Source organism: Thermobia domestica, chromosome 8 (genome assembly GCF_964235325.1).
Source record: "Thermobia domestica chromosome 8, izTheDome1.hap1.1, whole genome shotgun sequence".
NCBI lineage: Eukaryota > Metazoa > Arthropoda > Insecta > Zygentoma > Lepismatidae > Thermobia > Thermobia domestica.
In genome coordinates, this window is record NC_137461.1 from 285745279 (window position 1) to 285771974 (window position 26696).

Below are 26696 nucleotides of genomic sequence, written 5' to 3' on the forward strand. Positions count from 1 at the left end.
AGACGATTATCTAAAGGTTGAAGAAAGGCACGAATCGAGTAGTAATAAATATAAGTAATTACGAAAGAGCTCAGTATTTGTAAAACAATATTTCCTTTAAGTGTACATCATGGGTGACCAAGAGCTCAGTCACATTGAAAGAAAAATTCATTTACACATTAGGGTAGCATTGCCGGTTGCCTATCTTGAAGGATATTAATCTTACACTGCCAAAGTAAAATTTTGTATTCCAGCCTCTCACAAACTACTAGTACTACTACCAAATTGAAATAGTAATACTTCACTGGGGAGTCGAAGTAATACTTCACTGGAGAGCCTAGACACCGACCCTGGGTTAGATCCGCTTCTAACACGGTTTTAAATCTGCGCTTACAGGCGACCAAAATAAACCTCCATTGTGTGGGATCGGATATCGATTGCCGAAAGCTGTGTTTAAAACAATCCAATACAGTATTAGCAGTGTGAGAGGTAGTTACATCTTGCATATACTATTGAATGTCCATCAGAAGATCAGTTGAAAGTAGTTTGAGTACAAAAGCATGTCGAAACATCCAAATACGGATGTAAGCAGTGGCGTATTTAGGGGGGGTGGCTATCGGGCTCAACCCCCCGTGAAAATAATTTATGTGCACAACTTCATTAAAATTTGTCGGCACTCAAAAGAAAAAATATAAGTGCTTATTCACGAGTTGTGCATAGCCCCCCCCCGAAACAAATTCCTAAATACGCCACTGGATGTGAGATAACTCAATCGTCGAAAACCGCTGATTCTAGCAATTTGTGTCCGAATGAAGCTGCCCACACGGCAATTTTATCTTCTTGCTGTTTTGGAACTCTCTTGTCACCACGAAATCATGTGGTTTGGATCCCACGTTAAGCTATAGATCCATATCTAATATACCCTCGGTGTTCAGCAGAACACTAGACTCCAAACCAAGCAAGCAAATCCATGCTTCTTTTCACAGTGTATGGAGCTTCTGTTTTGCCTAAAATTAGATATTTTGTTTATTAACAGCCCCTTCATATGAAAATACATCTCCTCTGAAAACCAAGTGTTATAAAGAATACAGGTTTAAAGTTATAATATTCTTACTTTTAGTCTTTGTTCAGTATGTTTATCTGAATTGTAGAATGCAATAGTCTCTTTCCTTTCATTACGCCCTGCTCCTGCCAAGTGAACTTTGTGGTGGACAAACACCGTGTGCGTGGGTTTCCTCGGGGATCTCCCGTTTCCTCCCACTTTCTTCATTCCACCATTTCATTCATTTTTCATAATTACGGCCTCCTTTAGCCTAAACGGCATAACCGTGGGACGTAAAACTCAAAGATTTCATTTCATTTTCATTTTCCTTTCATTACGAAAAGAGACATGCTCAAAGGTGTTGATGTGGTCAACAGAAACGCCTAGTCAGCTGCAACCAACAACACTTATAAGATGGTTTCGGTTGCATAAGCAACAGGAGCTCGATAATTATCTCCATAATTAATTAGTTTCTCATCAATAATAATAAAACGATAAACTACAAGAACGTTATATGAAAATATCGTATTGTGATCGGGTTTACGTATCTGTACAAAAATTCTTGAGCTTTAGTTATTATGGAAGTGAATGAATTTTAAGTTCTACGATTGGACTTTAGCGAAAAAGGAAGTAACCTAGTAAACGCACTGTAAAAGTGCATAATGGCAATATTTGGTGTTTCTGTTGTTTTATATCATACTGTGTGCATCGTGAAAGGTCTTGCGCAAACGACTACTTGCTGATGTTGATAAAAAAAAAGTGTGTGAACCAATATCTTGCTTTTGCCTTCGTAATATTCCACGAAGAAATATGATCAGCCTATCGTTGTGTATTATATAAATTCTGTGTAAGTAATTCTTCTAATCAGATACTGAATAATGTTGGAGAAAGACTAAACTGGAATCAAACTTCTCTTTCGATTAAACTCTAACATTGTCAAATGTTTTGTTTTTCAAACTGAATATAGGGGGCCGTAGTGGCTCTGTGGTATAACGTTCACCTTTGATGCGATTCGCTGGTTCGATCCCAGCTTGCACATGGTGTTTGTCCACCGCAAAGCCCACTTGACACGAGCCGGGATCAAACCAGTGATCCCAGGAACCAGAGGTGAGCGGTCTACCACTGAGCCATCTTGACTCTATTTCTCCTTCAAGTTTAGTTAAATGTTCCATGGTTTATGAAAATGCATTTATATTACACAGGGTGGCGCTCGAACAGTTAACACATTTGAAATATAGATCGAAGAAAAAATATGATGTAGTCCGCTCTTAACTACACACAAGTGCGTTCTATAGTTCTTGGAAATACCGATAGGCGGCCTATCGTTATGCGTGATAAAGTAAATATGTCAATTACCACTGCCAGCCTTGCACTATCCAGTCTCCTTGACTTCGGAGGGGGAGAGAATCTGAAACACTAGGGGGAGACCATATTCATCACTTATATCCTACACTTAGGTATATCTTAAATTTTTTTAGGGGAATTCTCCATCCTAACACGTCCAGATAAAACATTGCCCGCCTGTCAGTGAGTACCCATGGCTGAGCAAGATCATCAGTCTGCTTTCAAGTGCAGCACGCTAAAAGTTACTTCACACATAGTGCGCCTGTCCATGCCGTTTCTCTGTCATACTTCGTACGTGCCACAGCTGCGACCATTCATATACCATGCCGTGTCGCTACTGCTTTCTACCATTTCCCTTCGTTCTGGTCAACTTCGTGTCGCTTCGTATGCTCCGGAGAAATCCGAAGAATCGCAGCCACGACCGTGCTGGTTTCTCTTTAAGGCGTCCTGTCGGGGCACGATATGTGAATTACAAAAGACAACTCACTGAATTTGTAATGTCAAAGAGTGAAAAGAAACTTTGTGGTTCACTGAAGGGTATTAGAACGGCACATTGTGTGTAAATTAAACGTAAAGTTGTCCTGTTATACACAGAAATGAGAAGCATTACAAATATCGAATGGAAGTTTTGAGCTCATTTCAAAATTCAATGGTCTCCAGCAACGAACAACATCCTTCATTTGTACCGTACATTCGAGGAAGAAGGCACGAAAAGAGATTTTGCGTTGCTCCACTTTGGACCCTGCCAAACGCTAAGACGTTTCGAGTTGCCGTGATAGGTAGCTCAGAAAAGTCTATGCGGTGTGGTCCACAAGAAATTAGCATTTTTTTCGCTGTTCAATTCAAAGAATGATAACAGTAATATGAAACTGCATCCGTATAAAATTGCTGTATTACATAAGCTACGCCAATCTCGGAAATAAAAAAAAAAAAAATGCAATTCGCACAAAAGAACGAAAAGAGTATATTCTTTACAACACATGGTTTTCAGTCGAGGCCTATTTTTATATGAATTGGACTGTTAATATTTTCTAAACAAAATATCCGTTTTGGGCAAAATAAACTTCACACACTCTTAAAAAGAAAGTATGGGTTTGGTTGCTTGATTTGGAGTTTAGCGTTCCTTTCAGCACTGAAGCTATATGAGACGTCCACCTACAGCTAACATGGGATCCGAACCACATGAACTCCCACCGGGAACCGAACTCAGATCTCCAAGTTCGAAAGCACGCAGGCCAATCATATAGCCATAAGGGAGTTCAAAAACAGCATTGAGATAAAACAGCTATATGGGTACTTGATTCATTCATAGATTTTTGATGAGTTAACTCAGAGGGATATTTGGATTTGTTTCTAGTGATGAGCGCTCTTGCATGCAAGACCAAGACAATATCTGCAAGATCAAGACTCATTGCGCAAGAGTCTTGCACAAGTACCGCTACTACTTGATTTCTTTTTATTGAATGTGAAAAGGAAGGAGGGGAGGGAATCATTACATCTTTCACTTGAATTTCTTTGCTTCAATAAAAAATAGTTTATGCAATCCGTGTGAGTCGATCTGCCCCTGTAGCTTATAGCAACAGTATGTCGTTTTTTGAATCGGTTGTTTGCGAGACGATCGAGAACATAATTCTACGAATTGTTACAAGGTATAAGAGCTTCAGTGTCTAATTTACTTTGGTCATCATTTGATTTACTTATGACGGCCCAAGATTGGATTTTGGGGAATCATACAAGGAATAGTAAATACAAGGAATAGTGTCCATAAGACGTAGATAAGGGAAAAGTAAACTAAAACATGTTATGGCCGCGGTGGCTCAGTCCTAGAGCGTTCACTTCTAATGCATGGGGTCCCTGATTCGATCCCAGTTTGCGCCATGTGAGCTTTTTAAGTAGACAAACATCGTGTGTTTGGATTTTCTCAAGGATTTCCCATTTCCCACTTTCTTCACTCCACCATTTCATTCATTTCTCATCATCACCGTCTACCTTAGCCTCGGTGAATAATCGTGGGACGTTAAACTAGATATTTCATTTCATTTCAAAACATATTAGTGGTGGTTTTCTTCCAAAACTAAAGAGAAATGTAATATTGAACATCTTTAATTCCGTACGCCATAGGTGCCGACTACATGGTTATGACCTTGGCTGCGAAGTATCCGTTGGAAATTTTTAAAGCGTGCTCATAAAATTCATATCGAAATAACATAGTCATGACATTGACAAAAATTTAATGCATGATCGCAAGTTTGATTTCATGGCTGCATGCTTATACGTTGAATAATTGTTTATCAATATAACTTTAGCCTCCTTAGGTACATGGCATATTGAGGATTGAGCGATATAACATTATACAACAAGAATCCATATTCAGAAGTGAGAGTGATTTTGTACAGTTATTTCAAATAGCTTGCACTTTGATGCCGTTATTTTGTATTTCTAATATAGGTCAAAAGTATTTATATAAATTGAGTTTACACAAAAGACATAGACAGTTGAGTCGTTTTCAGTTTTCACTCAAATTATTAAAAATATTACGAAGTTTGATTACAATTATTATTTTAATTTTCCCTCTTTTTTAGCCAATATTGCTAAACATATCATCATCATCATAGCTATTCTGCCGTTATTGATAGGTCCTTGCTGTAACCGAGAAACTTCGATGTATGGTGGTCTTCAGCTAGTCTCTTCGTTTTGACTTAACAATTTTCTGCTTTAATACCTTCTTTCAACTACAGTCCCCTTCACCCTCCCTCCCTTTCCTTCCACCATACCCTTTAGCACGTCTCCCATAATACAGTTCCTACATTGTATTAGGAACATTCCTAATACAATGTTCCTACATTGTATTTCCGTTACTATTGCCGCCTTGTAGAATTTATTATCCCTTATATCCAGACTAAAATTTACCTACGAAAAACAAAAGACTTCTTAAAAGCAAGACTTGCAAGATTCTTGCAAGCAAGATCAAGACCAAGACCAAGGATTAAAGTGCAAGACCAAGACCAAGACCAAGGATTCCAGTGCAAGACCAAGACCAAGACTAAGGGTTCCAGTGCAAGACCACCTGGGTCTTAGTTTGGTCTTGCATTTGCTCATCACTATTTGTTTCGACATGTTTTTGTACCCAAACTACTTTCAACTGATCTTCTGACAGACATTCAATAGTTTATGCAAGATTTAATTACCTCTCACACCGCTATCGGTGTATTGGATTTCTTAAACACAATTTTTGGTGATCGCGTCAATTCCAATCGATAACCGACCGGGCACAATGGAGGTTACTTTTGGCCGCCAGTAAGCACAGATTTAAATCTGTGAGACTATTTTTGTGTCTGTGTAATTATTTCAAGAAAAAACTTGTTTCGTTCAAGGCAGCAAACATTATGAAAATATGAAGTTGGATGGTTCAACTGTGGGCTGACATTCATGAAAACAAAAGGCACAGAGTACTACAAAAAATGCACATCCGCTTTAAAAAAAGGTTGTTCAGCAAAATGGATGCCACATGGAACATGTGACACTGTAAAAAAAAAAAAAAAAAATCCGTGGCTACACTATTCTGTAAATAATAATGTGCACATGTAATATTAATATTTGCAAATAAATTTGCAATCTAAATTCCATATACGTAAGTCAATCGTGATTGACCCAGTATATAAGTACCATTAATGAAATTAAATTTGTTTATTAAGTATTAAATTTATACACTAACAAATAGGGTAATTTTAAAAAGAAAGCCATTAAACAGGTTTCAAGAAGAAACCAAGGCATTACTTTTTAAAAAATCATTTTAAACTGAAGAGAAATTGGTCAATCAAAAAGAAATATGCCGGAACTACTGAGCACCCTCAAGTAATATATAACTAATGAAGTACTTATACTATATTCATTGAGTTGCCTACTAACTACTACTACTACTACTACTAGTAATAATAATAATAATAATAATAATAATAATAATAATAATAATAATAATAATAATAATAATAATAATAATAATAATAATAATAATAGACCTACTCTAAATGAGGCAGTGGTCTCCACACTCACTTCTGGTCTGTGAGATCCCTGGTTCAATCGCAGCCCGCACCAAGTGAACTCCGTGTATGTGAGTTTTCTCGGGATTCTCTCGTTTCCTTCCACTTTCTTCATTTCGCCATTATCATTTACCTCCTCATCACCTTAGCCCCGGTGCATAATCGTAAGACGCTAAATTAGAAAAAAAAAAGACTACAAAGAGCTGTATAGACTCGTCATATTTATTATTAAATGTTTGTTGTTTTTGTAAAAAAAAAAAAAAAGTTCAAGTAATTTATTTGTGTTATTCTTCAAAAACGAAATAAAATGAAATGAAATATTTCAGTTTAACATCCCACGATTATATCTTTTTAGGTTAAGAAGACAGACGATTAAGGTTAATAAATGATTATGAAAGAATCGGTGGAATGAAAATGAGGGAGGAAACAGGAGCACCCGAGAAACTCCAAGCAGACCTCCACAAAGTTACTTGTCCGGTGATCAAATCAGGGACTCCAAACACCAGAGGTAAGCAGTCTATCACTGGCCAACTATGAGCCTCCGTGTTATTCTTCGAAAATAAAGTAGATCGGTGAAAACCAAGTGGAAAGAAGTGAACAAAATTTGGTTGGTTGGTTTGTCCCTTTTCAACACCGTGGCTATATGAGACGTGAACCAGGCACGTAGCCAAGGGGTGGGTCCGGGGGCTCCGGTGGGTCCGGACCCCCCCCCTTCCCTTCGGGACCAGAAATGAAAAAAAATAAGGAAGGATGCAAAAAAGAAACGAGGAAAAGAAGAATCAGCGTTAAAAAGTAAAGCTACAGCAAGCATTTGGTTACTCTTTCTTCTGAGTAGCTTTGTGTGGAGCAAACGGGTGATCAAGTTTAAAATGGATATTATTGTAACGGAGCATTCCGAATTCCATCTAGCTCCATGTTAATCCTATGGACTACAAATCACTATCGATAAACCGGTTCGATCAGATAGACTCTCAGGTAGAACTTAAGAAATGCCCCCAATCACCAATAATAGGAGCCTGGCAACATAGATCCCAGTTACACTTATTAAAGAAATTTTCACTTTCGCGGCAACTGAATCCATTTTATAGAATGTCTTTACTACCGAAAGAGATCTCGTTGCTATCCTTGACGGCATTAAACGAAGATAAGAAAAAGAAGAAAGAAGACAAGAAGAACCGAGTTCGAATGACCTCAAAAGACTATCTTTTTCAATATGTCTTTATATTCTTTTACTCGAGATTTCTCCATAGTTTGTTATTAAAATACTTACTAACATATTCTCATTTTATTGTCCTAACAAACCAATATGGGTACGTTGCCAGTGAATAGTTCAGACTGATCGAGCCCCTGGTGTGTAACCACAGTATATCATGTCACCACGTCCCCCCAATATATGTTACCAGTAAAATAATTTAGAATGATCGAACCCCTTGTGTCATAACCATAGTATTTTGTCACGGACCCCCCCTATTACAAAATCCTGGCTACGTGCCTGCGTGAACCTACAGTTTAAACTGGAATTCGAGCTACGATATAGTGTTCAAATTTCAAAGCTCTTCTACCAAGAATTGAACACAGTCCTCTGCGCATTAAAGGCAAGCGTTAGCCGCTAGACAGCGACGCAAATACGCTAATTGTCGTCCGGGACAAGAACTCGCCTTAACGCCCTCCCTGATCAACCAAACCAAAACGCTACCCCCAATATTTGCCCAATTTTGCGCCCTCCCAATCCAGCGCCCGGCGCACAAGCCCCATTTCCTCCCTAATAGTCACGTTACAGCCGCTAGTCCTGTGAGAAAGGCGAAGTAAACAAAGTTTAAAAGAGGAACTGAAATGTCCACTTAGTAACTCAAGGCACCGAAGATTGTATTATTTTCTTCATAATATGCAAGACAAGAATTGTAAAACACTTCGCTTTACTCGCGAAGAGTCGTACACATTAATTTTTGAAGGATTTTTCAATAAAATGTAAACAACATGTATGCTCTTAAATTTTTCTTCAACATTCACACTTGCTTACACACATACACGCTTCTTAAACAATATGAAGATGGAATTTCTTTTTTAAGAAACCCAATTGGCTGCTTTCAGATAACAGTCGCTCGCACGCTTTCTAATTTGGGATCAGAGGTCATCTAGTAGTGAAAATGAATAAACAACACATTCTTTTGTCTTTTATTGCTTTAGGTCAGAACATCTCACAATCTAGGAACATCATCAGGTCATAAATTTTGCCACAGCCTTTTCTACTTGTATGCTCATTTGTTTTCTAATTTCTATGACAATTCAGTTTTCAGTGGTTTTCATTAAAAAAATGATCTTGTCTGTGTTCTAATGGCAGTCTAACGGCTGAACCATTTGGCATGAATTTTTGAAAACCTCGAACTAACTAGATTTTTACTTTTTATCATGTTACTTTGAACAAAATGCATATCGTAAGAGGAAGAGAAGGGTTCAAAATTCATGCCACAAATGGAATATCTCAAGCAGTGGGGTATTTACGATTTTGTTTCGGGGGGTTTTGCTAACTTTCGGAAGGGGGGGCTTTGCCAGAAAATGTGAAAATTCTGCAAGATATTTCATATACTTTACTATAGTAAGTATGATTTCGGGGGGGGGCTTAAGCCCAGAAGCCCCCCTAAATACGCCACTGATCTCAAGAGTCCCTCAAATTAGAAAGATTAAACTTGATATACAAACTTCTAATTAAAAACGAACAGACACAGAATTTTTGAAAATTCAGTTTTTAAGAAAGGAAGAGAACAATTCGCAATTTTGTGTTCGTAAAGTGGGGATGTTTTAAAACGGATAGAAGAAAAGAGGACACTTCTAGCCACCATCCTTCGTAGAAAGGCCAATTGGGTTGGACACATCTTGCGAAGAAATTGTCTTCTTCACAGCGCCATAGAAGAAAAGGCGGAAGGGAAGCGAGGAATAGGAAGAAGAAGAACACAGCTGATCGGTGATTTGAAAGATAGGAGAAAATATTAGAAGTTAAAAGAGGAAGCCGAAGATCGACAAAGGTGGAAGAAACATTTCCAGGCCAAAATCTAAAATTGAAAAAAAAAAAAATCCTCATTAGTCCCAGGACCTGCCGAAAGACAGAATACTTGGTAATAATAATAATAAAGTGGGGAAAGTTTACAACAAAAAGTTGAACCATTTAGGAATAAATTTTGGAACAATTAGAACCTGAATGGAGTTGATTTTTTTTATTATTTTATTTCGATATAAATACTCATCCTACGGGGAAGAAGACGACTCAAACATATCTTTCATATATTTTTCAAAGACTTATTCTCCTGCATGAATAATGGGCATTGCAGCTAGTTCAGTAGCTTTAGCTTATCAGCCCATCCTAAGTAACAACCGTTCACTGCCTTTTGTATTTATCTATGTTACTTGTCTATGTTGTCTAACCTTTGTGACCTGCAAGGAAAGGGGCTTCGACGGGCAAGTAGCACTGATTTTTCCATGTTCAACAACTGTCTAAAGGATCAGCGGTTGTGTGTGTTTCCCTGATGATGTTAGTGGAAAAATGAGTGAAACGATAATTGGAATTATACTTCCGACGCTGTTACTCCCGGCCTGGTACAACCCACCTATTTACCCTCGCTGACCTTGAAAGCAGGTAGAGTTAATGCTGTGTTGCAATTTAGCTTACACCTTTGAACTTCCCCAATCAGTTGCAGCTGTATGACTTTTGCTTATTGGCATGGCTTGGCAACAGCCGAGTGCTTTCAAGGACATAAAGTTATAAATTTATTAATTTATTAATAATTAAATAATTATCAATCAATTTATTAAGGAATTTGATTTACCAAAAATCCTTTATATTTGTACCCTGTCTGTTTGCTTTATCAAAACTCTTTTATAAATTTACCCTGTCTGCATGGTTTAACAAAACCCGTTTTATATATGTACCCTGTTTGTCCGTTTGGTTAAACAAAACCATTTTATATGTTTACCATGTTTGTTCGTTTGGTTTAACAAAACTCCTTGATATATTTACCTTGTCTGTCTGTTGGTTTCCCACAACATCTTTATATATTTACTCTGTCCGTTTGGTTTAACAAAACCCCTTTTATATGTTTACCCTGTCTCTCCCTTTGGTTTAACAAAATCCTCTTTTATATATTTATGCTGTCTCTCCCTTTGGTTTAACAAAACCCTTTTATATATATTTACCCTGTCTGTCCGTTTGGTTTAACAAAACTCTTTCATATATTTGCCCTGTCTGTCCGTTTGGTTTAACAAAACCCTCTTTTATATATTTACCCTGTCTGTCCGTTTGGTTTAACAAAACCCACTTTATATATTTACCCTGTCTGTCCGTTTGGTTTAACAAAACCCTTTTATATATTTACCCTGTCTATCCATTTGGTTTAACAAAATCCCTTTTATATATTTACCCTGTCTATCCGTTTGGTTTAACAAAACCCTCTTTTATATATTTATACTGTCTGTCCGTTTGGTTTAACAAAACTCCTTGATATATTTACCCTGTTTCTCTGTTGCTTTACAGCAACTTTTTTTACGTACATACCCTGTCTGTCCGTTTGGTTTACCAAAGCTCTTTAATCTATTTACTCTGTCTGTCCGTGTCGGTTCGTCCGGGAGACAAAACATCTCAAGAGCTGCCTGATGGTTCATCATCAATTTTACCCAGGGTGAAAAGGATAAAAAAAATCAGTAATCGAGTTAGTTATCGGTAGTGATATTAAAACCTGAGGTGATAGAAATAATTTTTTGTGGTTTTAATTTTGGTTACTATAGAGTAAAAACGGTAATAGATAGCGAGAAGGGTTTCCTGTAATCGATAAAACGTCCCAAGGACACATTTCCTCTCCGTCCTTAACTCTCTGTTAAAACCGGAAGTTACAAAAATCCACGACAACTTCCGGTATTAATATTGATTTGTAAACACATGGAGTGAAACCTGTAAGAGATAATTAGAAGTGGTTTTTTGGAATCGATTTAGGGTAGAATCTTTAACTTTAACCTCTATCCATACCGGAAGTGGCTTAATCAACCATTTTCGGTTTTTAGTTGTTATGTTGATCACTATTGATAGAGAGACGCTGTTCTCAGCAATCAATTGAAGATCCTAAGAATATATTAATTTCCACTCTAATCTCTCTACTAAAACCGGAAGTGCTAAAAATCTAGTACCACTTCCGGTTTCAATATTAATTGATAAAATTGACGTCATACAAACCAAACTTTTTCTCACAAGGTGTACACGTGACACTGTTATTTGTTTTAAGTTCAGAATTCAATAAGTGCGTAATTGTATATATCATGCGTTCCAACAGTAGCACAGAGCTACTATGCATTTAGAGGAGCCACTTTTTTTTTTTTTTTTTTTTTTTTTTTTTAGGTGATCATAATCAGTTTAGTTTAGAAGGTTGGTCATTTTCCGAGACAAAGTGCCTGCTCCCAGACCTCCTTACGTTCTATACACAAAGCATGGTGTCTCTACCTCTTTCGTGATCTCTGATATCATTGAGGAACGCCGCTTGACAACATCATGAAGTTGTTTTCTTGCAATGAGGGAACTCAAATATACATGTTCCTTAAATGTTTCTCCTCAAAGAATACGGTGCAGAGTTGCTCAGCCGTAAAGCACTCAACTGTAATGCAAGGAATACCTAAAGCTTGTGACAAACATCTTGGCATTTCAGCTAAACGAATAAAACGCAAGCTCTGGCGTGACGTTGCCAAGTGGTAAAGGGGTGTGGCTATGGATAAGCAGACAAACTACAGCACGATCAGGTGACACGGGATAGACGTGGATGTGTACAAAATAAACGTGGCAATGCCGCTGGCCTCTCATTTGCTAGCAGCATTTAAAGGGAACTTGGAGCGCTGCCTTTAAATGCCAAGATATTTGTCACGCCGTTTAGTTCCAGGGCCGGACTTGTTATTAGTTGGCCCCAGCGGCTGACATATTGTGTTTGCCTCGAATTCTCAATCCCCCCCCCAACCACTACTAGCCCAATTGTCCACTGTTTTTCCACAATAAAAGCACACTATTATCTTAGATTTACACATTTCTTTAGTAGCCACACTGTACATTATACCACTATAATATACAGGGTGTTTCAAAACAACACCAACAACGTTTGGGAGGTGATTGCTGACACCAAGATAACACAAAAAGTATAGACCAACCTGGGTACACAAATGCTTCCTTTCGGATAGGCTGCCGAAAACATGAAAAAATGAAATTTAAAAGTCCATAGCTCCAAAATTATAGGCCCTACCGTAGTCGGGTCAAGACTTCACTTAGGAACTAATATGTGTGCTATCCAAACATATGGTACATGTTTCAGAATCCTAGCGTACTCACGCAACAATTTTTGTAGAGGGAGATTGGCTAGGGCATATAATTTGGATGTACTCAACAACTATATCATTAAAAATTGTTGCGGAAGTACCGCAGGATATTGAAACATGAAAATTTGGATAGGGCACATATTAGTTCCTAAGTAAAGTCTTGACCCGACTACGGTAGATCCCATAGTTTTGGAGCTATAGATCTTTAAAGTTCACTTTTTCATGTTTTCGACAGCCTATAACTCCGAAAGGAAGTATTTGTGCACCCAGGTTGGTCTATACTTTTTGTCTTATCTTGGTGTCAGGAATCACCTCCCAAACATTGTCGGTGTTGTTTTAAAACACCCTGTAGAATCAGGATGTATGTTATGTAACAATATTTAGGAGAACAACACGGACAGTAATCAGTAGCATATTTTTTTCCACCTCGCGTTGGGATGGATGAGAATTGTAATTTGTTGATTAAGAACTACGGACAAATTAATTTAAATCAGCACTGGTGGCTTCACTATTCGTGATTAAGGGATACGATGAGCTTGAAAACAGCGCCCCCTGCACCTAACCCGAAATATTTTTCGGGGAGGATATGCCCTCCGAACCAAGTACGACAAAATCTCGTAAGGACATGAATATCAGTAAGCACTTGTGGTCACGAACTGACAAGTACCCAGATTGTGTGTATTTATGTAAATCGTGTACACATTTACTCCTACAGGGTGGTCCGTAATGGAATTACCTACTATAGCTGCGACGTGATAAAAGATCAGGAAATAAATTATTAATAGTACATCTTAATATTGCAACCAGAAAGTGGTGTAATCAATCTTCATTTTAATTTACATAATTTTATTCCAAATTTATGTGTATACCCAGTTCTTACTGTAATAGCAATTGTAGTATATGAATATACAGCGACAACCGTGAAGCGATTCAACGGCAGCCACAGTTTTATTTAAAAGAAACATCTACGTACAAAGAATTTTACTAATTTTTCACTAATCAATGCTGTAGATTTAAGAAATCCGAATTTATAATCCGCTCTTTACAGTAGCACTAACATATGTTCCCACGGTAATTTTCGGGACGAAATGACTTCACATTGTGACTTTGAATAACTGACCGCGGCTCGACTTCTTGGCTAATAAAATTGGCAACTACTGAAAGATGAAAGCCAATACTCATGAGTGACTCAACAATGCCAAACCACGGGATCTTGTTACAGAGGCGCGACGCACAGTGGTATGAAATGCTAAAAACGTGGCCAAAATTCAAAATCTCTTTCAAAGTGCACAAAAATGGGCATGCTGTGATTTTTGACCTCACTGATCACGAACTTGATATCCAAATTGAAAACTTCAAAATGGCGGATCCAATATGGCGGATCAAATTTTGGGAAAAAATAGAGTAAGGTAACAAAAATTGTATACTAGGGGTTTTCACATCACTGAATACAAATTTGATAGCAAAAATGGAAAAATTGAATATGGTGTATCCAATATGGCGAATCAAATTAATACATTGACATATACGGGTACAATTTAAAGCCTTTTGCCAGTGCCCTGTTTTCCAACGTTAGGTATTTTCTTCTTGATATTCCCATATCAAGAAAAAGAGCTAGCACTTCATCATTGGTGTACACGCCCTTGTGTGAAGACATTGATGTCACAGCTTTCATATACTTCTCTGCTCTCGATGGACTTGAAGATAAAACGTCTTTGACAACTTTTAAAGCACTTAATTTTCCGGAAGAGCAAATACTCATTTGCTTAGAGTAACAAAATGTTTTATCGTCTTTATTATTGCGAATTTCTTCAGTTCTTCGCTTTCAACAGTCGCTCAAAGATAAAAATTCCGAGGAAGGTGGTCGATCTTTTTGATTCCTTGATGTCTTACCAGTATTACGATGTACACAAAACGATAACATAACAATTAGCCATTCATTATTCTTGTAAAAAGAAAACTCGGTCATCCTTTCTATTGGGCTCTTGAAATTTGTTCGTTATTCTATAAAATTAAGATGTGATGCCTGTCTTCATATCGTCACATATTTTAATACAACGATCACTCCTCGAACATAGGTGCTTTTCCAAATTTTCAATTATGATTTGTAGATCGCTTTTCAAATGGTCTTTCATCAAAACAAATATTTGGGGGGGGGGGATAATTGGATGATTTCATCTTTTGAATCTAAAATTAATATAATTAATCTTGTCAAATAATGCCTTTCTGTATTATTACCTTTACTATAAAGGTACTAAATTATTTACCTTTATTCAATTCAATTTATTGTATATATATTTCATATAAATTATGGAATAATGGAAACTAAAATATTCATGCATCGGCTATCCTTTTCTATGTTATACTGAAGTATTTTTTTTCTCCTTTTTTATTTGTTGCCTTTCACTATCTTATTTGCATGTACCTAGAAACATCATTTTCACTTATTTTATAATAATTTTAGCTTTGTTTTTTATTTTTTGTTTAATATTAACAAATTACTTAAATATTTATTAATTGCAACTTCTAATTCAATCGCAACGTACAAAAAAAAAAAAGCGCAGCTAAGTACAGCGGTTTTTATCACATTCGTGTAGCAAATTGATCATAGATTATGTGCCAATACAAAATTTAGCCGAATGGAGCAGGTTTTAATTCACTTTGGAATAATTTCAAACATTTTTTTTATCAGTGTTGCCAGAATAACAACTGCCCCAAAATCTAAGTTCAGGCAGTGACTAAGGGAACGAACTCAACTGCATTTGATTACATATCATGTTGTTTTGGTATCTTGTGAACTACTTTTTAAACAATAGTTGTATTTAGTTTGTAATAAACAAAATAGTTTTAACATACAGTTATTAAAATTAAATAATAATGTTATTTAAAAAAAAATAGTTCACAGGAAATAGTTCACAACATGACACGTAATCAAATGCAATTGAGCTGTTTCCTCTAGTAGCTGCCTTAACTTAGATTTTGGGGAACATATTATTCTGGCAACGCTGTATTTGTATGGATGGGAACACTGAAAATTCTTGAGATTCATATTTTCTGTTGAAGAAACATTATCTATGATTGTGATAAGTTGCATTTCATTATCTCCTTTCAGTTATGAAAAACAAACAAAAGAAAAATGGTGGATTTTGTATTAATTTTAGTAAGTCAGGCTCTTAAAGACCAAAAAAAAAAAAAAAAATCATGCATGCATAAAGTTCTCCAGTTCCAAACAATGAACTGCAATTACCACCCAACATTATTATTTTAGTGAAAATGATAAATAACATTAGTAATAATTGTACTGCTGGAAGGATAATGGTTACATTGTGTTCCTCGAAATTAATCAACTTTTTGCCTTAAGGAATCCAGATGTTCATTGCCGCAGAAACAATAATGTCATTGTATCCCTTCCTGTGATAACCCAATTCAGTCGGAATTGGTACTTCCTACTTCCTGAAGATATTCTTTCGTACTATCTTCTCCATATTGTTCTAGACCTACCCAGAGGTCTCATTTAGAATTTAAGTATAAACTAAAACTTAATTCTAATCCTAGTCTTAATTCTTTATATGTAAAAGTTTAACATAGAATATATTTATACATAAAAATATTTTCAACTTGTCCTCTTTTTTTCTCATAGCGGTTGAATTTTTATAAAACTTCGTTTCATTTTTAGTGTGAGATGTTGCAACGAAAACATTTCTACATAACTTTAAGTTCCAATTTCTAACACATTTCGGAAACCTGTTGAACAGCGAAAACTACATTCATCAGATCCTCCCTCCGTCCTTGAGTCGCACTTAATGTTTAAGGGAAATATTTGTACAGAACGCGCCACAGAAAATGATACAAGACTTTTGCCACTAAAATTCCTGTAACACATTGTTTTGCAGGTGGTAGGCAACCTGACTTACATCCCCGAGTGATTAGTTACGTCTGGTTTTTAATTCTTCATGCTCTCTTTGCCTTATCTAAAGCAGTCTTTGTCAACTCACTACTGCTCTGATGTAACATAAATATACTTCTTGCATTCACAGAGAAATTTGCCTGGAGAGATTTTTGAATCGAGCCCTACAATGTGGTCATCACGTTTATACGTTAACTAAATGTAAAATGATTTTGTCACGTTTGAGAAGTTATTTGTGACCACAGCAAAAGGAAAATATTACCTGGAGTATAAACTCAAGAACAAACATAAGTTACTTCTACAGTTACAAGACGTATGTGGGTGAGGGGTTAAGATTTTGGCTTCATAATCAAGTGGTTCTTGATTCGAAACTCGTCTATGAAAACTGATTTTTTTTTTTAAAAAAAATCTTTATTCTCCATGTGATAAGATCTTCCTCTGCTTGTAGAATCATCTGATGTTCCAATAATTGTCAGGGGGCGCGGTGGCTCAGTGGTAGAGCGTTCACCTCTGGTGCTTGGGGTCCCGGGTTCGATCCCAGCCCCCGCCAAGTGAACTTTGTGGTGGACAAACACCGTGCTCGTGGGTTTTCTCGGGGTTCTCCCGTTTCCTCCCACTTTCTTCATTCCACCACTTCACTCATCTCTCATAATCACCGTCTCCTTTAGCCTAACCGGCATAACCGTGGGACGTAAAACTCAAAGATTTCATTTCATTTTTTTCCAATAATTGTTTCTCACCTAAATTCGATAACTGTGGGTGCAATGCTTACAGATTCGACTGAGACAACGCGATTCTTCCGCTTCAAAAAAATCTCAGATTTCCTCAAAATATGGATGCTGACTGATCATTTGTGTCTCCAGTTCAAACTTTGCATGTGTGAATGTATACGCTCTGTCCCCATATTTGCATCTCTTTACCTTCTCTCTCTCCCCTCTGTCAACGTCGTTCACTGCGAACTTTCATTAGACACACACGTTTTGTAACTGTAAACAATAACTTAGGTTTCTTCTTGAGTTTATACCCCAGGTAATATTGTCCTACTGATAACAAATCTGCTGTAGTCAGGAACAACTTCTCAAACGTGACAAAATCATTTTACATTTAGTTAACGTATAAACCAGATGAACACATTGCAACACTCGATTCAAAAACATCTTTATCTGATTTTTTTTTCTCTAAATGGAAGAAGTATATTATGTCACACCAACAAGAAGTGGACGAAGACTGCCATAAGTAAGGCAAGGGAAGCGGGAAGGAGATTAAAACTGGAAGTAAGTAATCACTCGAGGACGTAAGTTGTGTTGCCTACACGCCTGTAAAACAACGTGTTGTAGTAATTTCAGTGGCAAAAGTCTTTTATCATTTTCTGTGGTGTGGTCTGTACAAAATTTCAATTTTCTACTTCCATTCATTTCACAGAAGTGGTGAATACAGAAAGCGTTTATACAAAATTTCAACCTTCTATATCTAATTGTTTCAAAGGTAGGTGAAACGAAAAAAGAAAAAATGAAGAAATGAAGCCCCTGTTCTTCCTTCAGGAATCACATTTTAAAAAATGTTGTCTTATCTACAGTTTAGGATCCAAGAAGATTATTTGTACAAAATTTTAAGTTTCTATGCCTAATAATTTCAGAGATTTGGTGAATAATAAAACAAAGCACTCAACCTATCCCATTCCACCTTTACAGATCGCATTTGGAAAAGTCCCTTCTTCTCAACAGATTAGGATCCAAGAAAAATATTTGTATAAAAATTCAGGAATTCTTCGCCTAAGGCCGGCCGTACATGGACCAGAGGACAGAACAGACAACATACGACGTTCAGTGCTTTGAGCAACCGAACAAAGCCTCGTTCACATATTCACTATTGCACGTGCTAGATAAAGGCCTCTCCGGTGTTGTGATTGAGACACACAGTCAGTGCACTTAGCCCCCTCTCTCTCACTACCCTCTCCTGTCTTCTTCTGCCTCGACTTGGCTGGCCTTCTTTTGGTCAATATGCACCCGGCCTAATAATGTTGGAGATCAGTTCGTGAAAGAGTAATGAATTTACTTCTTATAACACATATATGGTATGAGCCTTCCGGACGTTGTACATTATGGGTTAAAATAATGCTGAGTTTTAATTGTTTACATGTATTTTTCTTTTTCTTTTTTGTGGTGATTGGAACGAAGCAGTCGGTGTTAAATATACAAGTACGAGGACAGAAAAATAGAACAGATGATTAGTTTCCTATACCTGCGTAATAATATTAGTGATGTTCTGAAGAGCAAACTTGGGATAAAAGCAAAGATAGGGATGGCGAAAGAAGCCTTTAGGAGGAAAAAAAGACTATTTTGTGTGGACCTTCAATAAAGAGTTGAGAAAAAGACTCAGAAAATGCTTCGTGTGGAGTATTTATCGTTTTATTTTGACGTGGTTTTTATCATTTCACTTTGACGGTGCAACTTAGGAAAGAGAAAGATATTTAAAAATGATCAAAAATGACCAATATTAGTGTCGAATCCATAGTTTGTAGGGTCGTTGAGAAGACCAGTGATACTTCCGTTGCTGTTTAAATCTAAATTCAGCCCCGCAACTTCAGGGAGGGGAAAGGGCAAGATTATCGAACACGACCGATATTAGTGCCGAATCCACAGTTTTCAGGGTCGCTGAGATGAACGGTGACACTTCCCATCCCGTTTAAATCCAAATTCAACCCCGTAGCTTGGGGGACGGAGGGGAGAGATATTTTAAAATGATCTACAGGGTGGTCCAAAAGTAGGTATACAGTACCTTACTGCATTTTATATCATTTCTTATTGTTATCCATCAGGTAGACTTGGTCTATTTATTATTTGTTCTTAATGTATTTTTACTCACATCTTAAGCTGGGAAGAGCCGAAGCAAATAAAACTATAAACTAGAATGTTATACTTGATCAATGTAGGGGTGTATACCTTACATAGTTTTCGGGGTTGCTTAAACGAAGCCCCCATTGCCGTTTATGTAAAAAATGAAACGTATTCTCCTCGTGCGAAGAATGGGCAATCTGCTAGTATACTTATAAAAAGTAATCTTGGGGTAGTTGCCTCCACTACTCTCCTCTGGATCCACCAGTATTAAGCTCCCAGTTTAAATTGTAGGTATTGTTCTATTTAGCTTTGCTGTTACCTTATATTACAACTCACTCAATCAAACTAAATTAAATTAAGATACACCAACACAATATAATCCGACCATTCACCGGGATTTCCCTAAGGCACCAAGGACATTCATCGAAATTTGAGAGGCGTTAAAAAAAACATTTCACGCACATAACTACTTACCAACTAAAATTGTGTATACATTATGCCATTTACACAGAACAAGCTAGAAATAGAACGAGAGAAACAAAGATAGAGAGGAAAGAGATGAAAAACCTGTTTTTAATGCTTTTTTGGAGTTGACATATCAAAGGAAATTTAAAAAGGATGCGTCATTTACCATGAAAAAATTGACACCCGTTGTAGTTCGCCACCACGTACACCATTTTTTTTAGATCAACTGCGTCTTCTCTGAATACAAAACAAGGCTGGAATTTTCTTTAAGCGCCACAATGGCCTTGAACACGAATAATACATATTCGGAAACATATTGGGGTAGTCCACAAAGGAAATTACCACGGGGAATTCCTGAGTAGCTGATCTGCTTTCAACAGAAGTTGTGGATAATTCCAAAACTGGTTCATATTTTATGGACCTATCATTGGTCATTGAAAAACATATTGCCCATTTAGGTGTCCTGTCATTCTTGTTTCCAAAGACTAAAATATTATCTTCATTATTGTTATTCGCACAGAGTATTATAAGTATCTTTTTTTATTCTTACCTCCGAGCGAGTCTGAAACTTTCCAGATGCCTGGCTTGATTACACGGACGTCCAGTTGAAAGTTGATTCCGCGACCTTGAATGACCCAGAATTCCCTCATCATCGTGGCGTTGACCCGTTGCAAGTCAACTTCTAAACAAAAATCTTGATCACGAGATTTTAAATTGTTATCCACAAGTTGTACCACATACCATTTTCCTGTAATCTGAAATTGAGAAAGAAAAAAAATAAGAAAATAAATAACAATTGTGGTATATTTATTAAGAACAAATGTAGATGTAAGTAATAAACTCGAAAACAAAAACTCAAAAACTTAAGAAAGCATTGACCGAGAGTAGGGGGGGGGGGGGCGCAGACGAATGCATCGTAATGGAGTTTCGTTTACGTTAAGAAGTTATTACGTCATAAGGCAATGCAGGATTGCATAATTTTTTCAAAGTTAAAGTAAGTATTAGAAAAACCTCGCGTATTTTGTGTACAACTATTAACTCCTCCCGCCATCCATTCACACACACACACGCACAAAAAGTTAAATTTCGTTTATAATAAATTGTGCTCGAGAAAAATGAAGAAAGAAAAAGACGCATCTATAGACGAAAACGATTCGTATTTTTTTTTTTTGTTGTTGTTGATTTTTTTTTTTCACGTTATGCTTACAGCAGGAAGACCCAGTAAAATGTCACGAATCCGTAACGTTAATGTTAGAAACAAGATTGTTATATAATGAGTAATACATCATAAAAAATAATGTTTAGTTTCTTTTGTTTGTGCATGTTCATTGTAAGATAGAAAACTATTCACTGGAATTTTTTTGGGACCCCTTTTGACCTCGTAACACCCACAATATCTTTCCTACACTCAATGACATTTACGCTGGAACACCTCGTTCTCATCAAACGAGCTAAGTTTCCACTAAAATGCTTGTTATTTTCTTGTTAAATGAAGCGTGCTACTATTGCACGCTTCCAGTTTTTTGTTAAGTCTTTTATGACCTAAATCTTTCAAACAAGTTGGATTACTTTGCTAAGTTGCAAGTATTTATATCTCTTTAACAAATGTTGGAGTATCGATTCTCAATGCTGCTTATTGTGAACAGGGCCGGCCCTAGGCAATTTGCCGCCCTGTGCAATAGCAGCATTTCCACCCCCCTTTTTCTCCAGAAAAAAGAAATCTTAAAAGCCACGATATACTACCACATCATGAAGAACAAAGGGGAGAGATAGAGCACTCGCACTCGGAAAGACCTAAACACTACAAATACAATCTCGTTGTGTCTGTTTTTTCTTTAAATAATAATCTCTTATGTTTGTGAAAGATGAAGCAAACACAACTGCAGAGGAAAGATGGTAATCCTTTTTATATAATTCAATAGCAAGCTTCAATCTCAATAGATCAGTTTGCAATTAATGTGCAACAACTGTCTTTTATCTTTTTTTTCTTGTTTTCCTTCCTCATCTGTTACAATTAAAAAAAAAGAAAAGAAAACTTGTTTCCACCCTTAATGATAAGGCACTTGTTTGTGAGAAAGACAAGACTAGTTTTCATATCAAAACTGTGATAACTAACTAAATGGAACAGGTGTTCGCGCGAATTGTGTTCTTGTATTTGACAACAATCAAGCAATTCATGTTGGGGGTGACCTTAAACTAATGCGACCTAAACATGATTTATGGATGTAGTATTGAAATAGAAAGTCAGTTTAGTAAATTTAACTATCATTATCTGAAGTCTATTTCCAACAAGAAATATTTGAATACCACTCATTCGAGCTTTGGAACTTCTTGTATAAAATAACAGACAAATTCTGACCAAAGCATATATTAACTAATAAATAATAGCGTTACAGTTTCGGTAAATTAACTTTGCCTTCGTCAGACACATTATCTGATAATGTGTCTGATGAAGGCAAAGTTAATTTGCCGAAACTGTAACGCTATTATTTATTAGTTAATACAATGCTTTGGTCAGAATTTGTCTGTTAATTTATACAAGAAACATTTATTTTAAATAACATAGTTAGGACAGATTTTGCCGCCTGAATCGCATGGAACTATTTCCAAAAATATTCATGCATGAAGTTACAAGAAAGTTATCTCAAAGTTTGGGTATTTACGTTCATTTATGTTTCACAGAACCATCAAGTAAGTGATAGAATATGGGAGGAAATGACAGAGGAGAGTACAATTGGAAGGGGAGTTCGGCAGGGATGCTATCTCTCACGAACATTATTTAATATCTATCTAGAAGAGATAGTAACAAAGATTCTACAAAATGAAGACGGAATTTCAGTAGGAGGTAGAATCATTAGCTGCATACAGTTTACAGTTGATATGGCGCTTGTTGTAGAATCTGAAGAGAAAATCAATAAAATGTTAGAAAACTTGAGGAAAGACTGTGAAGAATATGGGATGAAAATAAATGTTAGAAAGACAAAAGCCATGGTGATTGGAAGGAAGGGGGTCGGTGTCAAATATATAAATAAGAGGGGAGAAAATAGAACAGGTGACTAAATTTCGATAAATTGGCAGTATTATTAGTGATGATATGAAATGTGAACGTGAAATAAAAGCAAGGATAGGAATGGCGAAAGAAGCCTTTAGGAGGAAGAAAAGACTAATTTGTACGACCTTGAATAAAGAGTTGAAAAAAAGACTCATAAAATACTTCCTATATGGAGTGTGTACTGTAAAGGTCAGAAACATAGACATTACGCAAAAATGATGCAAAACGACTGGAAGTTTTCAACGACTGGATGCGGAGAAGAATGGAAAGAATTAGTTGGGTCGAGCGGAAAACGGAGAGTGTTAGAAATGGTGGTGGTGGAAAGAACAATTTTAGGTATTGTCAAGAAGAGGAAGGGAAATTGATTGGGACAGTAGATAAGAAGGAACTGTGTCATAAGGGACGTGCTAGAGGGTATGGTGGCAGGAAAGAGAGGGAGAGGGCGAAGGAGACTACAATTAATGGACAATATCAAAACAAAAGTCGTACGTGATGATGAAGAGGTTAGCTGAAGACTGTAGAGCATGGAAACTTCGAAAAAAAATTCTCCATATTATTTAGTTTATATATATATATATATATATATATATATATATATATATATATATATATATATATATATATATATATATATATATATATATATATATATATTAATTTCTAAAATTGTTTTAATATCCTAATTTTTTGTGTGATGGACAAATTAAAGTAAAACCCAGTATAAATCGACGTCGAACAAGGCAGTTTTGCAGGGTGCGGAAGGCTGTTGGAACCAATTAAGCATCTTATGCAAGATACCCAGAAGATACTTATACTAATAGTCAAAAGAAGTAGAATTTTATGAAAGTATTATAAAGTGTGGGGGACGCCTGTGTAGGAAACGGTCGCTCGCACAGGATTAATATGATGTGAAATTATTTTTGATACTATTTTTCTTCAACAAATAACTGCTACAATACGAGACTTTACTCCGAAGAACATCATACGCGTGAATGAAGTACGGTCTCCTTCTGATGACAAGAGTAATTTCCTGTACGTAACACTTCAAAATGACCTTCGTCACAAGATATTCATTCCGTAATACGCTGTTTTATTAAGTAAGTATGTCTTTTTTTGTTAACTCAAAATTGATACAGAAAAGCGGACATCATCAACGAACATTGACAAGATATCCAGAACTAGGTCTACTCGACATCAAAAAGGATTTGGCATTCAGGTACAAACAAAAGGATCTTGTGCGAACTAGGGATGGCCAGAACCGGTTCCTGGTGGAACCGGTTTTCGGGTCTGAACGGATCCGGTTCTAGAAAATCCGGTTCCGGAACCGGTTTTTCGGATCCAGGCGTGGAAACGGTTCCGGAACCGGTTCTTAAAACCGGATCTCCAAGAACCGGTTCCGCTGGAACCGAAACTTTGTGACCATCCCAACGCTAAACCCGAGCAGGCTGTGAACAGTATGCTAGATGAAATAGTGGAAGCGACAGGCAGGCGCCCAGGCGGCGATCGCGCTAATACATGCTGACTCCCTCTAACGAGCCAATTTTAGTGATGGGTAAATTCCCGGGAAGATGTTTTTCGGGAAGATTCCTTGGGAAGATTCCCAAAATGGGAATTTATCCGGGAATTTATGTATAATCAGAAAGAAAATTGCTATATTATGATTTCATTACTATATTATGATTCTCTTACTATATTATGATTTCAAAGTGGAATTAAATTTTATATCACAGCATATTATTACTGTTGTCCACAGAGGATTCTTTAAAATGTATATTCTAAACGGTACTATGTTACTTTATTAAGGCTTTATTATATTTAGAGAGTACGCATAAGTGTATATTTACTTACAATATGTTCTATCCATTAAATATGTGTGAAAAAATTATATAGTAAGTCCTAATACTTTTAAACTGCTTAACAGTTTAAATTTATATGTAAGTGGATTTGCTAAACTTGACTCTACTACTAATATTATAAACACATTAAATTTATAAATGTTATAGACCAATTAGATTGGGTAAATGCCAGAAAATACATGTTTCACCAATTTATCAACATTTGCGCATACATATTTGTGTTCACAAAATTTACAAGATACTTACTTATCTTTATATTTTAGCACGTAACACTGCCATACACGACTTTTCATTCTATCTATTTCTCGAAATTCACATGTAAGAGAAGTCCGAGTACCTCTTCAGAAATTAGAGACAGAGATAGTGATTGGTAAATTCCCGGGAAGATATTTTTAGGGAATATTCCCGGGAATTTATGTACAATCACAAAGAAAATTGCATTCTATTACTATATTAAGATTTCAGAGATAAATTCGTTTTTATATCACAGTATGTTATTACTGTTGTCCCCAGAGAAGTCTTTAAAATGTATATTTTCAACAATGTTATGTTATTTTATTAATATTCTATTATATTTAGAGTGTACGCATAAATGGATATTTATTTACAATAGGGTCCTATGAAAGTAAATATATTTCAAAAATTGTATAGTAAGTCCATATACTTTTAAACCGCTAAACAGTTTAAATTTACATGTAAGGGGCTTATCTAAACTTGACTCTACTACTGATATTATAAACATTTTAAATTTTTAAATGTTATAAACAATTTTGTCAACATTTGCGCATAATTATGTATGTTCACAATATTTGCAAGATACTTTCTTATCTTTGTAATTTTGCATGTTACATTATCACACACGACCTTTCCTCCTGGCCATTTCTCGAAATTTCGTGCGTTAATTCACATGTAAGAGAAGTCCGAGTACCTCTTCAGAAATTCGAGTCAGAGAGAGGAGACAGACCGACGTCTATTACTAATGGTGGTTCAGGGTTTATTAATAGTATTTCATCTCTATTTCTACATAATTCTAAATTACTTTACAAAATGGTTCCTTTTCATCACTTGTAAATTAGTACTTTGCTAATTTTGGCTATTGTTTAGCATTGGGGGCCAGCTTTTGCACCTACTTTTTTGCGATATTCTATTCCGATGCGGTTGTTTTATGGTTTCATACGTTAAATTACGTTACCAACATTAAATTCAGACAACATTGCAGAGCGAGCGTTAGCGAGTGAAGGCGGGTTAGAGCCCCGCGTGCCACGTTGTTTTATATCTTTGTTACCAACAGTTCACTTTCTTTTCTCACATAAATCACTTCCACTTACCTTTACGGTTTGTACAACTATTTGCTAGTTTTGGCCCCCCAATATAAACAATTAGCTTACTTTTTAGTGCAAATTCAAACGGAACTTTAAAAATCATATTATTAGTTAAATAAAGTACAGTCAAAGAATTTTAAATTTTTAACCTCCAAATTCTTTAAAACCTAGAAGTAAATAATAATATATTAAAATAAGTAATTAGTCATATGGTTCTTATAATTTGGAAGATAAAGTAAACAGTTTGAAATAAATTCCTTCCCGGGAATTTATAGGTCAGGGAAAAAAACTGGGAATATTCCCATTTTTAAATTCCTTCCCACCGGGAATATTCCCACTGCCCATCACTAGCCAATTTGCAGCTAACGACACTTGTAAACACATTCTATAAATATATGAGCATGAGAAGGCGTCATCTTGTTTGCATCCGCTTGTCTCATTTAGCTAAATAAACTGGATAACTGACAAACTCATTGGCTAAACAGGCAAACTGGCAAACTCATTGGGCTAAAC

At 36.3% G+C, this 26696-nt stretch overlaps 1 protein-coding gene across 1 annotated transcript in view; it reads right to left on the bottom strand.

Moving 5' to 3' along the window:
• The window catches only part of LOC145692032 (uncharacterized), a 163479-nt gene that overhangs the window by 35588 nt on the left and 101195 nt on the right, over window positions 1-26696 (bottom strand). The window contains exon 2 of the mRNA XM_081767326.1: window positions 20504-20708. Coding sequence (XP_081623452.1) covers window positions 20504-20708 — 205 coding nt within the window. The remainder of the gene's footprint in view (window positions 1-20503; window positions 20709-26696) is intronic.